The sequence below is a fragment of the Agaricus bisporus genome, assembly GCF_000300575.1.
Source record: "Agaricus bisporus var. bisporus H97 unplaced genomic scaffold AGABI2scaffold_2, whole genome shotgun sequence".
NCBI lineage: Eukaryota > Fungi > Basidiomycota > Agaricomycetes > Agaricales > Agaricaceae > Agaricus > Agaricus bisporus.
The window spans coordinates 1,861,271-1,876,887 of NW_006267355.1; the positions used below are offsets into that span (position 1 = coordinate 1,861,271).

At 40.4% G+C, this 15,617-nt stretch overlaps 2 protein-coding genes across 2 annotated transcripts; both read left to right on the plus strand.

Moving 5' to 3' along the window:
* Nucleotides 1–1,215: 1,215 nt before the first annotated feature.
* AGABI2DRAFT_115411 (hypothetical protein) lies at nt 1,216–3,880 on the plus strand (the record flags this gene model as incomplete). Its single annotated transcript, XM_006458320.1, has 3 exons — nt 1,216–1,703; nt 3,009–3,723; nt 3,773–3,880. 3 exons carry the CDS (start codon nt 1,216–1,218, stop codon nt 3,878–3,880), a joined length of 1,311 nt encoding a protein of 436 aa, XP_006458383.1.
* Nucleotides 3,881–9,452: 5,572 nt separating this feature from the next.
* Nucleotides 9,453–10,184, plus strand: AGABI2DRAFT_115412 (hypothetical protein; the record flags this gene model as incomplete). The annotated part of the gene is made up of 1 exon (XM_006458321.1): nt 9,453–10,184. One exon carries the CDS (start codon nt 9,453–9,455, stop codon nt 10,182–10,184), a length of 732 nt encoding a protein of 243 aa, XP_006458384.1.
* Nucleotides 10,185–15,617: the final 5,433 nt, after the last annotated feature.

Genomic DNA, 15,617 nt, shown 5'->3' on the forward strand with positions numbered 1-15,617 from the left:
GTTCTTTTAAACATCCCTTGATCCTTGGTTTTCTTCTTTTTTTCCCTTGAGATAAACATGAATTTATTTGTTGACAAGGTCAGCTACTTTTAATTTTTTATGGTTCTTTGTTTTCTTATTCTTATCTTTGAGCTATATTTCTAAGAACCATTTAAGTAACAAGGGTGTTCTTGGACTCCTGAACCTTCTTTATAGTCTTAACCTGTCATTAAGTAATTCCAAGTAGAATTAAGAAAAATGACATTTTGCTGATGATGTCGTAGCTTAAGTGTTTTCAAGCGTGAAACGGCTTGGGCCGTAACAGCGACATTACAGAATTCCGAAACGGATTATTAGTGATAGAGGATCACAGTTTGCATCGAAATTTATGGAATCCCTATGCAAAGCTCTAGGTATTGAACGGAACCTTTCCACTGCCTATCACCCACAGACAGACGGTCAAACAGAACGGATGAATCAGGAGATTGAGACCTATCTTCGAGCATTCATCAATTATCGACAAGACGATTGGACGAGATGGCTTCCCATGGCAGACTTCCATTACAATGACAAAACCCACGCTGCCACCGGACAAACCCCATTCTTCCTGAATCACAGACTTCATCCATGGAAAGGAAATATCACGGTTGAAACGATGAACCCCACCGCCACCTCCTTGATCAAGGAATTAGAAAATGTACGAGAAGAAGCTAAAGCTGCGATGGAAGCAAATAATGAGATGATGAGAGAGAGAGGAAACAACAAGCACCACAAGGAACCCTTTGCCGAAGGAGATAAAGTTTGGTTAGAAACGACAAACATTCATTCCAATCGTCCGACTCAGAAACTAGATCACAAACGATATGGACCTTTTGAAGTAACAAAACAAATCGGTGATCGATCTTACAAACTGAAGCTACCTGATACTTGGGCGATACACGACGTCTTCCACACATCGCTCCTAACGAAAGTCCGAGACCCAGAGTTTGACAGTCAGAAGAAACCCACTCCACCTCCACCTGACATTATCAATGAAGAAGAAGAATATGAAGTTGAAGAAATCCGAGGACACCGACGAAAAGGCCGAGGAGTACAATTTTTAGTTCACTGGAAGGGTTATGGAAGCGAAGCCCTAGAAAATGCAGAAGAAACAATCTCCGAATATACAGCAAAACTTCCGAATGGACAGTTATAAAACCAACGCTCCGACTCTTTCATCCCTTCATTGACCATACTATGCAAGCCATCACCAAATCTTTCACCCCTGTTTCAAACGAACTCATTATCCGTGGAGCCGATATCGTATTCATGACCGACGATGGAGCCAAATTCCATGTCCATTCCTATTTCTTCACGCGCAAATCTATCTATTGGCAACGAAAACTCACCGGCCATGACGAACCTCATCATCCTCTATCCAGACACTATACACCAAATGATCCCTACATCATCCAAGACGTAGACTCCCATGATTTTCGAAAATTTCTCCATGTCTTCTATAACACACTATATGGCGATTATTCTTTCTTTTCCAACCTCGACTGGGTTGACATCTTGGCGATTTCACACAAATGGGAGTTTCCACAAGTCAAAATTCTCTCCAAACAATATCTTGGACGAATGGGCTATGGAGTTGTCGAACAAACTTGTGGAGTTCACTGTACTCGAATTATTGACGATGAAATGATTGACCGTTCTTATCCTCGTCAAGTCTATCTTATTTCGTGTGGACACGAAATCTGAACGGGGGGTATTGTTACGATTTTACCAACCTATAGGAGGGCTGTCATCATGCTTACTCATTTCCACATCCCTGGATATACTCTTTCCCACCTACGCTTCTCCCATCATTCATTCCCATGTCACTTTCTCTTTGACATTACCTTGTTTATCTTTTCCTTCTCATGATCAATCTTCTATTCTCATGATTGATCATCTTCCTTCCTAGTTTGTACTTTCTTTCTCAGTATTACTCATCTACCTTGGTCATGGTTACTCAGCCCGTTCTATAGTTAGTTACCTTGGGTAGATAGTCTTAGTATAAGTAAGCGTAAATACTCTCTGTATTTCCCTATGCTTTACCAACTTGCTTTTCCCCTTACTCGCCCTCAAGTCTTTGCCTTCGCTGCAACCTGAGCTTTGCCTTAAGGTCGTAACATCTACCTTGCGGCATTCAGCCTACTGGGTAACAAGCAAGATCCAAATACCAATTCTTCTATGCTCCCCCCTTCTACCATACCCACCACTGTTGAAACGCTCGTTATCCGATCCAATATCAAACCTAAGGCCAAATCTTATGTATGCTGTCCTCAGTGCTTCCGGCTTTACAAAAGTGAAGATTTTCCAGCTTGTTGCAACCATGCGGAATTTCCTGGAGGACCTGAGTGCCAAGCACCTCTGCAACAGCCGAATGGTAAACCTATTTGCAAATATGTTATGCAAGAATTCACAGACTGGTTAGCGTGACTCTATGCCCGTCCTGGGCTAGAGCAACTCTTAGATCGCAATGTACTGGGTTCTTCGGCACCAAAGATGATGTCACAACCTCTATATTTAAATAATACACATGTATTATGTAAACATTATGCAAATGTTACTGTAAATTTAATTTACATAGTACATGTGTAATATGTAAAACATATTCAAACTTTATGCAAAGAAAAGTCTTAAATTGAGCTTTATTGCATTTTTAATTTACATATGTTTTAAATAGTACACATGTATTATTAAAATAATATTTATGGTAATGTTTGCATAAAGTTTGCATAATACATGTGTACTATTCAAATATAAAGGTTGTGTGTCTGACATTTGGGATGCCCCGGTCATGCGAGAATTTGAACGCAATGGCAGGAGTTTTCTACGAGACAAAGGAACCGATGACTGTCTGATTTTTAGTATCAACATGGACGGATTCAATCCCTATGGGAATAAACAATCAGGAAAGCATGTCAGCATCAGCGCAATATATATGACATGTCTGAACCTTCCCCACAATATTCATAATCTCATGGAAAATGTTTTCTTAGTTGGCATATACCTGGTCCCCTCAAACCTTCTGTTCTACAGATCAACAATCTCCTTGAACCCCTTGTTGATAGCCTCTTGGAGCTTTGGGACATAGGCTTGTATCTCCGACGCACGCCCAAGTATTTATCTGGCAGAAGAGTTTTTGTTGCTATGATTCCCGTAGTGGCAGATCTTATTGCATCCAAGAAAATGGCAGGTTTTGGAAGTGTGAGAGCACGCCATTTCTGTTCGCATTGTTTCACCACCCTTGGCAACATCACAAACTTCAATTTTCATTCATGGGAGAGGCAAACAAAGCAAGAGCATGTCAAGAAAGCGGAGGAATGGAAAGCTGCAAAGTCCAAGGCAGAGCAAGATGATATTTTCAATGGGTATGGCTTGAGGTGGTCGCAGCTGCTATGTCCCCCATATTGGGACCTGTGTTTGCATGTGGTCATTGATTTGATGCACTGCTTTTACCTTGGTCTGTTCCATTGTCATGCCGTCAAAATATGGGGAATGGATGCTGCAATGGAGGACGGTGATGGAGCAACATACCACAAGCTATTTGAAGTTCCCACTCAATCCAAATACGACCATGCCTTGAAAGCTCTTTCGGATGGCGAGTTCAAGAAGCTTTGTCATGAAAAGTGGCATATACTCGCTCCTTTGTGTGACAGGCTTGGCCTTCACTTTGGTGGCACAAAAGAGATTCTATTGTCAACTCTACAACAGGTGCGGCTTTTATCAATTACGTGACATGTAACTGAACCATTATTGGCAGTATCAGAGTCAGCAACTCTTAGAAGATGCGAGTATGCCCCGACTGCTAAGCTGGCAAGAGTTTATTATTTTGCAAAAAGATGTCTATCATGAACAACATACTGCCTAGCTCTGTACCCATGTTGGATCAGGCAGGAGAGTATTGGATAATGTTTTGAATCACAATTAACACGTGCCAGACCAGTGACAGAGATGTCTAAAGTCTCTGCTAGTTATTCAGGCACTTTGACACCCAAGGTATATCTCGCAAACTTATATTCCTTATTCCAGCCATGGCCATTTTTATCCAAATCTATTTTAGTTCATATCTTCATTCTTACTTTCCATACTTGTGGTCATCCATCTTTCACACAACTTCTATATTTCAATAATACACATGTCTTATGCAAACATTATGCAAACATTACCGTAAACGTAATTTACATAGTACAAATATATTATGTAAAACATATGTAAATAAATAATTCAATAATGTTCATTTTAAAGGTTTTGTTAGCATAAGGTTTAGATATGTTTTAGATAATATACATGTACTATGCAAATCAAAATTATGGTAATGTTTGCATAATGTTTGCATAATACATGTGTATTATTGAAATATAGAGGTTGTGTCATTTTCAAACTCAATCTGATATGCATTTCTACAGCCTTTTTCCTTATTATTATTCTTACTCCCAGTCCATAGTCGCAGTGGGAGCATCATCATTATCTGAAGATCCTCCACCCATAATAAAAAATCTACCACTCGCCCAAGGCCGTTGATGACTGCCACCTTTCTTTCTTCTTCTTTGATTCCCCATGCCTAGCCGTCGTCATCTCAGCCCTACTCAATCCGAGGAAGAGACGGTGCTCGCTTATCGCCTCAAGAAGGAGAAGCTAAGCTAAGCAGACACACGAAGCTGAGAAAGCTGAACAGAGGCGCAAACTCAAAGCTCAGCTGGCGGCACTTTCTAACGATGTGGAGGACGACCTTCAAGAGGACTTTCCACCACATGCTGAGAAGAAACACAACCTCAATATTTCAATACTACTTGAAGTAGTATTGAAATATTATTTAAACAATACCATGTTTTTTATTTCCATACTTCATGTGAAAGTAAGTAAATAGTATTTAATTATTCATTTTCATAATTGCTAAAATATTATGTAAACAGTATTGAAATAATATTGAAACTCTGAATTATTATAATATTTCAATTATATTTCAACGATATTTTCATACTTACCAAATAGTATGCAAACATTATTCAAAGGTTGAAAATTTGTTATTTCCTTACTGTTTTGTTACTTCTCAGCAAGTATCCAAACAACATTGAAATGTAAGTTAAACAATAGACAAATCTAAAATTTCGATATTTATTCAATACTTGCTATAAAGTATTGAATTATAAGATAATCAAGTACTCAGATTTTTATTGTTTGAGATGAAGAGTACAAAATAAAAATACACAAAAAAAAATTAAAAAAAATTGAATGAAAGAAAAAATTGAAAAAAAAAATTGAAAAAAAGTATCTAAGAATAGAGGTATCGATGTAGTCCAAACAGATGTACAGTGGCTCAAAAAACTGTCCCAATGTTTCAAGGCTTTGCACTATTTGTGTTATAGCTCACTGAGTTTTATGAATATGATTATGTAATTAATAAATTTTATACTCTTGCATGTGACCTTTAACACGCATGTAAGATGACGTAATTCTGAGCAGTAAAATATGATAAAATTAAATCAACAAAATAATCAATCATTGGGACAGTTTTTTGACCTTCTACTCAACTTTCAGAAATGATGATCTACAGCCACACAAAAAAGGTGAAAAATCAAGGAAATATTTAGAGATGTTATAAAACATTATATACACACATCTGAGATGTTAACACATTATGTTAACTTTACTTTACTATCATAATCTCTACTTTGGTTACTGAGAGCTTTTTTGTCATCTCCCAGGTTCTAAAAGATTATTCCATTGGTGAAAACCAGTCAAAAACATGTTTGTGTAATTCTAATGTCAAGCAATATGAGAAAAAAACTAATTGGAAAGAAGATTCCAATACTAAAGCTGTTATTCTACCACAATATTCTCTTTTCCTGCCAAATTTTCAACTTTTCAAAGCCTTTTACTGCTCTTCTACTCTAAAATATCATAGTACTATTTAGTAATTATAATATGCTATGTATGTACAAGCATCCTACTCACTCACAGTACATATACCATCCCACTATTAGATAACTTATTCCTTCGTATTTTGCTACAAAAGTGTCAGTCAACTTTCAACCTCTTTCTTTCAGATATGTATCCTTTATCTGGTCAAATTATAATTATCATTATCCAATTTGACTACCAACCCTTCCTACAGTCTGTCACTGTCTAGTTTCATGATATTTGGACAGATTTCCATTGTTGCAAAAAGGAGAGATGATTTCATTGCTTACAACAGCCTTAAAATGACATTCCTTTTATGAGATTTGTACCATTTGATGACACTGAGAATGAAATCCAAAGTTATTGACACTTTGAGTGACTTGAAATCTATTATAAAGCTGTCTAAAGTTACTTTAACAATTTATTACTCTTTCTTATCAAGAAAAAACCTTTCTTAATGTCTTTTGTAGTTGTACATCTTACCCACATGTTTTAATTTTTAGTTTTTCTTGGTATTAGACTTTGCTTGACATATTTAAACAGTATTTTACCTCTAGAATAGTTTTCTACAATCAAAAAAGTAACAAAAAGACTACAAATAACAAATATAGAGATTATGATAGCAAAGTAAAGTTAACATAATGTGTTAACATCTCAGATGTGTGTATATAATGTTTTATAACATCTCTAAATATTTCCTTGATTTTTCACCTTTTTTGTGTGGCTGTAGATCATCATTTCTGAAAGTTGAGTAGAAGGTCAAAAAACTGTCCCAATGATTGATTATTTTGTTGATTTAATTTTATCATATTTTACTGCTCAGAATTACGTCATCTTACATGCGTGTTAAAGGTCACATGCAAGAGTATAAAATTTATTAATTACATAATCATAATCATAAAACTCAGTGAGCTATAATACAAATAGTGCAAAACCTCGAAACATTGGGACAGTTTTTTGAGCCACTGTAAGCCAGAGAGGGCTTACACTCACCATGCCTTTAAAGAAGAAGACATCAAAAGAAAAAGAAAAGGAACTATTGGGGTAATTAATTTGTAAACTCAAGAAGAGGCTCAATCCAGATCAAGTAAGTGAGAATTGGCTTCCCACTCATCCAGCGCCACGTTGTCTGACAGCAACCTATGCAGTATCCATTTATGTGAGCTGAAGTGAAGTGTTTCTGTCGAACCAGATACTGTTTTCCCTGACCATGTTTACCCTAATACCCTCAATTTCATGTTCCCAAGAACTATCAACCAGCGTGGGCTCAGGATCATTGGCTGACCTGTCTGGGAACAACACTGGATTGTTAGGGACAAATTCTTCAGCTGAGAGACGTGGAAGACTGGACAGAAAGTCAAAGTGACCCGTAAGTGCAGAGTATACATCAGGAAAAGGTAAAGTGGCTTAAATTTGACTTATGCAAACTTATAAAAATCATAAGTCAGTATAAGTCATTTTTGCATAAGGCATGTCACTGTCTGAGGTTCTGACTTATGCAATATTTAAGTAAATCATAAGTACATAAGTCACAATATGGTCATAAGATTCAAGATTATCATAAGTCATGAGGATTTATCTTAAGTTGCATAAGTAAGTACTTAAGACAGTAAGAAGATGTAAGAGAGTATAAGCTCAATCATAAGGAACATCATAATGCATAAGGAACAAAGAATTATATTCATATAGTAAATACAATACATCATGTATAATACAGACTTCCTAAAGAGGAAATAGACCCTGAAAAAAGCGGACAAGAGGGATATGACAGCAGCCAGGGGAGTAGAAATGGAAAATGGGGGAAAAATGATGAGAAATGTGATTCTAAAAGTAACAAATGAGTATGAGAAGATAAAGAGTCAAAAAGCACTCAACAAAGACTAGAGATCCCCACAAAACTCATCCACATATCATCCTCACATCTCCTCTTGAAACCCTCCCAAAATAGCCCTAAAAAAGCGGCCTAAAAAGGCAAAAAAGCGTCCTAATTAAGCTGAGAATCAGCTGGGGGAGAGCTAGGAAGGTGATAAGGATGTTACTTACTAACTTACAGGCCTGGAGGGCAAGAAAGGGGGAGGGAGAGGATGGGGAGGGGAGGAATGATGGTGGTGATGAGGAAGGATCAACGTCGTGCTCAAAACAGAAGTTCAACATGTCACATCACATCACATGACGTCTGGACTTGGGATTTTCGAGTCAAAGTTCCTCAAATCATAGGTAGGAGATATTTTCGGGTCATTTCTGCGTGGATTTTAATGATCTAAAAGTGTATTCCTATAGTTTCGAGGTCGGGGAGTCCAATATGTTGTTGGATCTTTTGTTGGATGAAAGCCTATTGAGATATGGCACATTTAACATATGATAAACACAAATTTGCGCTACAGCTCCTCCAGTATTGATCGGATAATAAATCTAAAACCAGATCCGAATTCCTGGACCTTGAATACATATATTTGCACTCTTAAAACATGAAAATCGGCACAGGAACCAGTATAAAACATGACATTCTTGTTATGTTTTTCTGTATCTCCATAACTGGTATGTTTTCCGACAAAAGCATACATATAAACTTGTGTTCTTTTAATATTCTAAGATTTGTCATGATTTCTCCAGAATTCTTCGGTTAGTAGAGCAGGCTCTATGACGAGTCTATCTGCAGTTGACAATGACCCTCCCACCCCATGATGGAATCTTGATATCTCCATAACGGGTATGTTTTCCGATAAAAACATACATATAAACTCTTGTTCTTTTAATACTCTAAGATTTGTCGTGATTTTTCCGGAATTTTATGAGTAGTAGAACAAGACATACAGCATAATGCCTTGTTATCTGACTTATGAGCTTATGTTTCACTTATGAGATACTGTTTGACTTGTCAGTAGCCTTATGAATTCATAATAAACTTATGAAATTTTGTCTGACTTGTGTTTGGTCTGACTTATGAAATGTCCTGTGCTTATGCACAACCTCAATATTTCAATATTTCCTAATGAAATATTGAAATATTATTGAAACAGTACCATATTTTTTATTTCCATACTACCTGGGAAGTATTGAAATGTTATTTAAATGAAATGATATATTCATTTGTATTTTTTCCATATATAGAAACAAAGTATAGTAATGTTTGAATAACATTTCAATACTTCCCAGGTAGTATGGAAATAAAAAATACGGTACTGTTTCAATAATGTTTCAATATTTCATTAAGAAGTATTGAAATATTGAGGTTGTGTATGCTGTCTTTGTATCCAACTTATGAGTTTATGATAAACTTATGAACTAATGTGTGACTTATGTTTAAACTTCTTGTCTGGCTTATGAAAAATTATGAACTTATGCTATTTTGGAGACTTATGTGCCTTAAGTTGGTCTTTATAAGACAAGCATAAGGCAACTTTTTCATGAGTTTGCATAAGTTGTGTGACTTTTTGCTGATGCAGCCAACTCGAGAGGACACTATTCCGCCGTCGGTGGCCCTGGTACAGTTAAAATAGCCAGGTTGCTGCTTAAGTTGATTCCACAGCACGGTCCATATGGGCCGGTGGGGCAGAGTGGCCAATAGCCACACGTCGCAAGACACCCCCTTAGCCGGGCCGCTCGGATCACAGCTATCTATCGCTGTATCCCTAGCCTTCGACACCATTGCTACAGACTTTCCAGAGGTCGAAATTGAAGTGCGAGGCTTTAATAAATCGTGGGCCACGGCTCCGGGTACTTATACAGAGGACTCGGGAATGTTACAGCTGTTGGCTCAAAGAGCATACTATTCAGCGGAGACCGCAAGGACATTTACAGAGCGCTCTCTTTCTTTCCCTCAATCTGCCTCTTATCATTACACGAGACAGAAAACAACGCGAGACGCCATTTACTTATGGCAAACCGGTTTCCAACAAGGAGTCTGCACGCCGAGCGAGCCGCCACCACACATGCCGTCTTCGGATGGTATAGGAACGCACTCAGGACCTTTGGTCCACTCGCAAGGATCCAATGTGCCGCCACCACACATGCCGTTTACGGATGGTATAGGAACGCACTCAGGACCTTTGGTCCGCTCACAGGTTCAAAGTTCATTGTATCATATCAAGTCTTGTTTCAAGGGTAACAGCTGGTATGACATTACTGACAAGGAAGGTAACGAAATACTTCCGAGTCACCTTCAAGGTGGTCCATGGTTCCAAACATATCAAGGAGTCAAGGCTGCCAACAATTCGCCACTCTTCGCTCGTCTTCATCAGGAAAAAAGTTTTTTTCTTAATTGTTCTTAATCAGTCATTAAGAAACAATTAAGAACAGGGACCTTTCTGAATCTTCTTAATGATACTTAGGCCTGTATATCTTAAAGTTTCTGAGAATGACTTAAAAGTTACTTAAACTGTACTTTGTTGATGTCTTTCTCATAGATATAAAAATGTTGACATAAAGATAAATAAGTAAAAAGTCATATTCAAGTCACACAAGTAGATATTTAAGACACTCAAGGTCAACTAAGACAATAATAAGAAGCTTCAGAGTGAAAGTGGTTATATTAGCATAGTAAATATAATACATTGGATACAATCTATACCAAAGGATGAGATGGGATGATGAGGGAGTGATGATGAGGGAGTGATGATGAGAAAAGGAATAGTCTACAAGTAACAAATGAGTATGAAAACATACAGAGATAGAGAGCACTCACCAGGGACCAGAGAATCTCTAAAATCCCCCCAAAACTCCTCCATACATTTCCCAATTATCCCCCCAATCATCTGCTCAAGTATCCCCTCAAATAAGTCTCCAAAAATCCCCCAAAAAAGCGTCCAAAATAGGCAAAAAAGTGTCCTAAACCAGCTTAGAATTAGCTGGGAGAGAGCTAGTGAAGGGAAGGTAAGGTACTCACTTGAATATAAGCCTAGGAGAGCAATGAGGAGGGAAGGGGAGGGAGGGGAGGGAGGGGAGGGGAGGAATGATGGTGGTGATGAGGAAGGATCAACAGTCATGCTCGAAACAGAAGTTCAACATGTCACATCATGTGACATGCTGGACTTGGGATTTTCGAGTCAAAGTTCCTCAAATCATAGGTAGGAGATATTTTCGGGTCATTTCTGCATGGATTTTAATGATCTAAAAGTGTATACCTATATTTCCGAGGTTGGGGAGTTCGAATATCTAATCAGATTTGTTGTTGAATAAAAACCTATTGAGATATGGCACATTTAACATATGATAAACACAAAATTGCGCTATAGCTCCTCAAATATTGATCGGATAATAAATCTAATGGCAGATCTGAATTCCTGGACCTTTAAAACATATATTTACACTCTTAAAACATGAAAATCGGCACAGGAACCAGTATAAACCATGACATTCTTGTCATGTTTTTCTATATCTCCATAACTGGTATGTTTTCCGACAAAGACATACATATGAACTTATGTTCTTTTAATAGTCTAAGATTTGTCGTGATTTTTCCAGAATTCTTCGGTTAGTAGAGCAGGCTCTACGACGTGTCTATTTGCAGTTGACAATGACCCCCCCCCCCCATGATGGAATCTTGATATCTCCATAATGGGTATGTTTTCTGACAAAAACATACATATAGACTTATGTTTTTTTGATATTCTAAGATTTGTTGTGATTTTTCCGTAATTTTACAAGCAGTAGAACAGAGCATACAACATAATGTCTCTTTAAACATGTTTTATAGTGAACATAAAATTGTTTACACTCGAAAAAGTTGATGATCTTGATTTCACTTTAAGCTTCTGTTGAGAACATCTAGCTCTTTTAAATATACCTTGTTTTTTTTTTTCCCAAGCTAAGTGTATAATGTTTTGTTGAGAAGGTCAAGTCTTTTTAGTGTTCTTTGGTTCTTGGTTTTCTTATTTTTATCTTTGAGCTGAATTTCTAAGAACCATTTAAGTAACCAGGATATTCTTGGACTTCTGAACCTTCTTTATGTTCTTAACTTGTCATCAAGAGACTCAAAGTAGCTGTAAGTAGAATCAAGAAAAACACAATTTTCCTGATGTTATGCAAGTCATGTGCAATCATGCACCAATAGGGGAATATAGAGTGAGGTTCTTCCCCAACGAACCTTACAAATCATGTCAATGCAATCTTCGGTCACCAGAGACGCGGCAACATCTTCTTATGGTCTGTCCTCTGTTCGTGAGGCGGATCAATCATTACAACTTGGATGGAATCACTACAATCAGAGGCCTTATCCTCTTCCTCCAAGATAATCCCCAGGCGTTTAGTTTCGAACCACCGGAACTTCCGTGACACACAGATGAAAGCTGGCCAGCATATAGGAGAGAATTGGAGTTGGCTAGAGAGGTGGAGAACAAAAGGAGGAAGGAGCGAAAACTTCCTCCACTTGAAGGACCAATCTTCTTACACAAGTCGATCGAGTTCGTAAGACATTGGAATGTGTGGGAGATAAATGATGGGTGGAGAGATATCTTTTGCGCAATGATGAGAGAGACCAGGCCTGTGTCTCAGGCGGTGTTGAAAAGGGGTAGGAGAAGAATGATTTTCTTTTATCTTGTATATGAACATTTCTGCTTCTTTGTTTACTTGAGTGTACTTGTATTCAGATTCGAACAGTCTCTTCTTTCTTTTTCTTTTTCTCTTATGGCTTCGACCTTGTCGGCTGGATACGGACTTGTTGAGTAGTTAAGTACAGGCGATGTAAAGTATGGGGAACGTGTCATGGCACCCTTTAAGTAGTTTTGAAATAAACTATAGTAATTACAAAAAAAAAAAAAAAAAGTCGACATGCCTGATGGATGGTTCAGCGCCTGTTGTCACGCTTCTCCCTTTCAATTGCCATATCTGTAGCGCGCCTTTGATCGTGCCACAAAATGTTGTTCTGATGCCGCTTGTACGTGCACTTGGTGGAGTCGGCAGTGTGATTGCCTTTGCAATTGATGGACTTTATTTCGTGCTTGCACTCTCCTGTCCAATCCTCCTTCTTCCTTGCCACTCCGCAACATGTAGCGAAAACGGTGTGGTTCTTGGTCATGTGGGGTTGACCGCATCAGGTGCACAACTGATGGTTGAGGCGACACCAGGATGTACCATGGTTCCATTTCCAGCATTTCTGGCACTGTGGGACGAACTCTCTCTGATGAGCGTACTCTACTTTGATAAGCTTTCCTCAAATATGATATACTTTATTGACTAAGTCCTTTGTACGCGACCCAGTCTTTGAATCCCAAACGTCTACAAACGCGACCGCCATGTCTCTTGATCCTCGAGATCTGACAACGGCTGGCCTTCTGACACATTCCAAGCCACGGAATTGATCTACAGATCCCATAGCTTCAATTACTTGATCACCCATAAGGATATCCTCCGGGCATTTGTTATCCTGACTGGTATAATAATTGAACCCTCTCAAAATCAAATGGGCTACAGACTGCGGAGCATCGGGAAGGTCACTGTCCCCTTCAGGGAGTTCTACCTCCAACGCTTTGTATAATGACTCTCTTATCAACATGAACCCCTGTTCAGACGGAACTAAGTTAAGATAAAAGTGGACAACATTTTTAAATAAGCGACCATTTTGGACCCTCATCTGTGACTTGTGGAAAACCAGATACATACCTGTTCATGGCATCTATGATCTTTCCCATATCTCCAAAGCGTTCCGGTTGGATGATATGAGAGAACGCGAACTGAGCAGACTTCTGATTTTTTTTTTTTTTTTTTTTTTTTTTGTAATCAACGTAAGTATATTTTAATACTACTCGTACGTCGGGTGTCACGACACGTTCCCACGGCTTACTACACTCGCCAGTTTACAGCACAATAACTTCATTTGAGCTAGGTGGCGTATTGACCACCAGAGCTACTGCTTGCATAGCATCCCTCATCGACATCTCGGGACACTGCTCTCTCAATGCTTTGGCCCATTGGATAGTTTCATTCATAATAATGGGGGCAGGTGCGGTTGGCGCCGCCGACGGTTTAGCTGCCTGGGCGTACAATTTAGTGACACGCGTTGTTCTTCATTTCAGCGCTCCTGGACAGAGCGTTTGGTTTGGAATGCATGGGAACGGGGGGACATCGCTCCTTGACCTCTTACCACTACCTTCCTCTTTTGGAAGTCTCAGTGCTAGTCGTCTAGTAGTAGCAATACATCGTCCGCTATGCCTCGCAAAGCTAAGCAACAGTCCACACCGGCCCCCGCGCCACACCCGTATCGTCCACCATCTCAGGCGCCGTCACCACCCGCCAATCCCAACGCCACCCGCCTCACTGTCTCCGACATTGAGGTACTACTCGACCCCAAGTATCAAGGTCAAATAACGCTCCCTACCTTCGGGTACGATTCGCAAGAGAACCGAGCAATTATGGACGCCGTCCGCAACCGGGGCATTGCCCCCGTGGTCGCCATCGCCAACGCCGAAGCTAGTGCGCTAGCTAAAGGTAATGTCAAAGGGCCCTCTGGCCAAGCTTCTGGGATAGGAGCAGCCCTCCCGGCTGTCAACACTCCGCCCAGCACCCCTACCCCTCCCCCCCGTGTGCCGACGCCTTCGCCGCCGGTTCCCACTCGTCCCCCTTCCCCTCCTCGCGCACCGTCGCCTTCAGCTTCGGTGCTCTCCTCGAAGCGCCCCATCTCGCAGGGGTCTTCTTCTTCCGGTCCCTCAGTCGCTGCCGTTTCGGTATGCGACAGTGACAACTCGTCTATGGCAATCGAATACGAAGATGCCACCACTCCACGTCCTGCTTCTCCTGAAGATGAGGAGCAATTGGACAGCAAAGAATCCGCCGAGGCCGTTGTTAATAAGATTAACAACGCTACAGAAATTTTTCAGTCGCTATCTTCCTCTACATGGAAGACACACATTATCGACGCCTTCCCCACCATCATGGATAACGATGTCAGTCTTATCCATTCAGCATTTATGGAGAAATTCCCCCTTCTCCGTCGTATCTTTTCCCCGGCAGTTGTTGCGCCTGCATCCGCAGTTGATGCACCTGCCACACGTGTAAATCCACGGGATGCACAGCCACCCGCTGAGTCATCCAAGTCCAAGCCTCCGAAGAAGAAGGTTCGGGTCGATCCGGCCCCACCCTATGATGTCACTCCCTCGGCAACGGCCCCACTCATGGAAGTGGACGAGCCGGCCGCTCCACCCTCAGCGTCTGGGAAGGTGCCTGCCAAACCCCTTCCCCCACCAAGTTCCAAGCGCGCGCCTGCCCCTGCTAGCGCCCCCCCTGTTTCATTCCGCGCTCCTGCGGCGCCTCACAAGAGATGCCAAGGCAAACACACTGCGCACGGCGCAAAGCGCCGTGCTATTATCCTGACGCTGCCTGCAGACTCTCCGGTTACAGCGGCTTCTTTCACTCCCGAGGCTATTAACAACCTCAACAAATGACTCAAGAGTGACGTCAAATCTGACGTCATCCTCACTCATGCCTCGGTCAAAGGCAAAGGCATCTGCATTGCCGCCTCCCGTGTCCCCTCCCCCGCCGAAATCGCATTCGTGCTCAAGCACGTTTGGCGGATCTTCCCGAGCCTGAACATTCCCATCAGTCACTCCCCAATCACGTCAACTTCATACTTGAAGATTGTCGATATCCCCCATGTGCCCGCTTCCTCCAAGGAGTGGGCGCTCAAACAACACGAGGCGTTCACTAACGCTCTCAACAAATCCCCGGTCGGCGCTTCGCTGGCCAAATTGATCAAACACAAGCCGCACTTC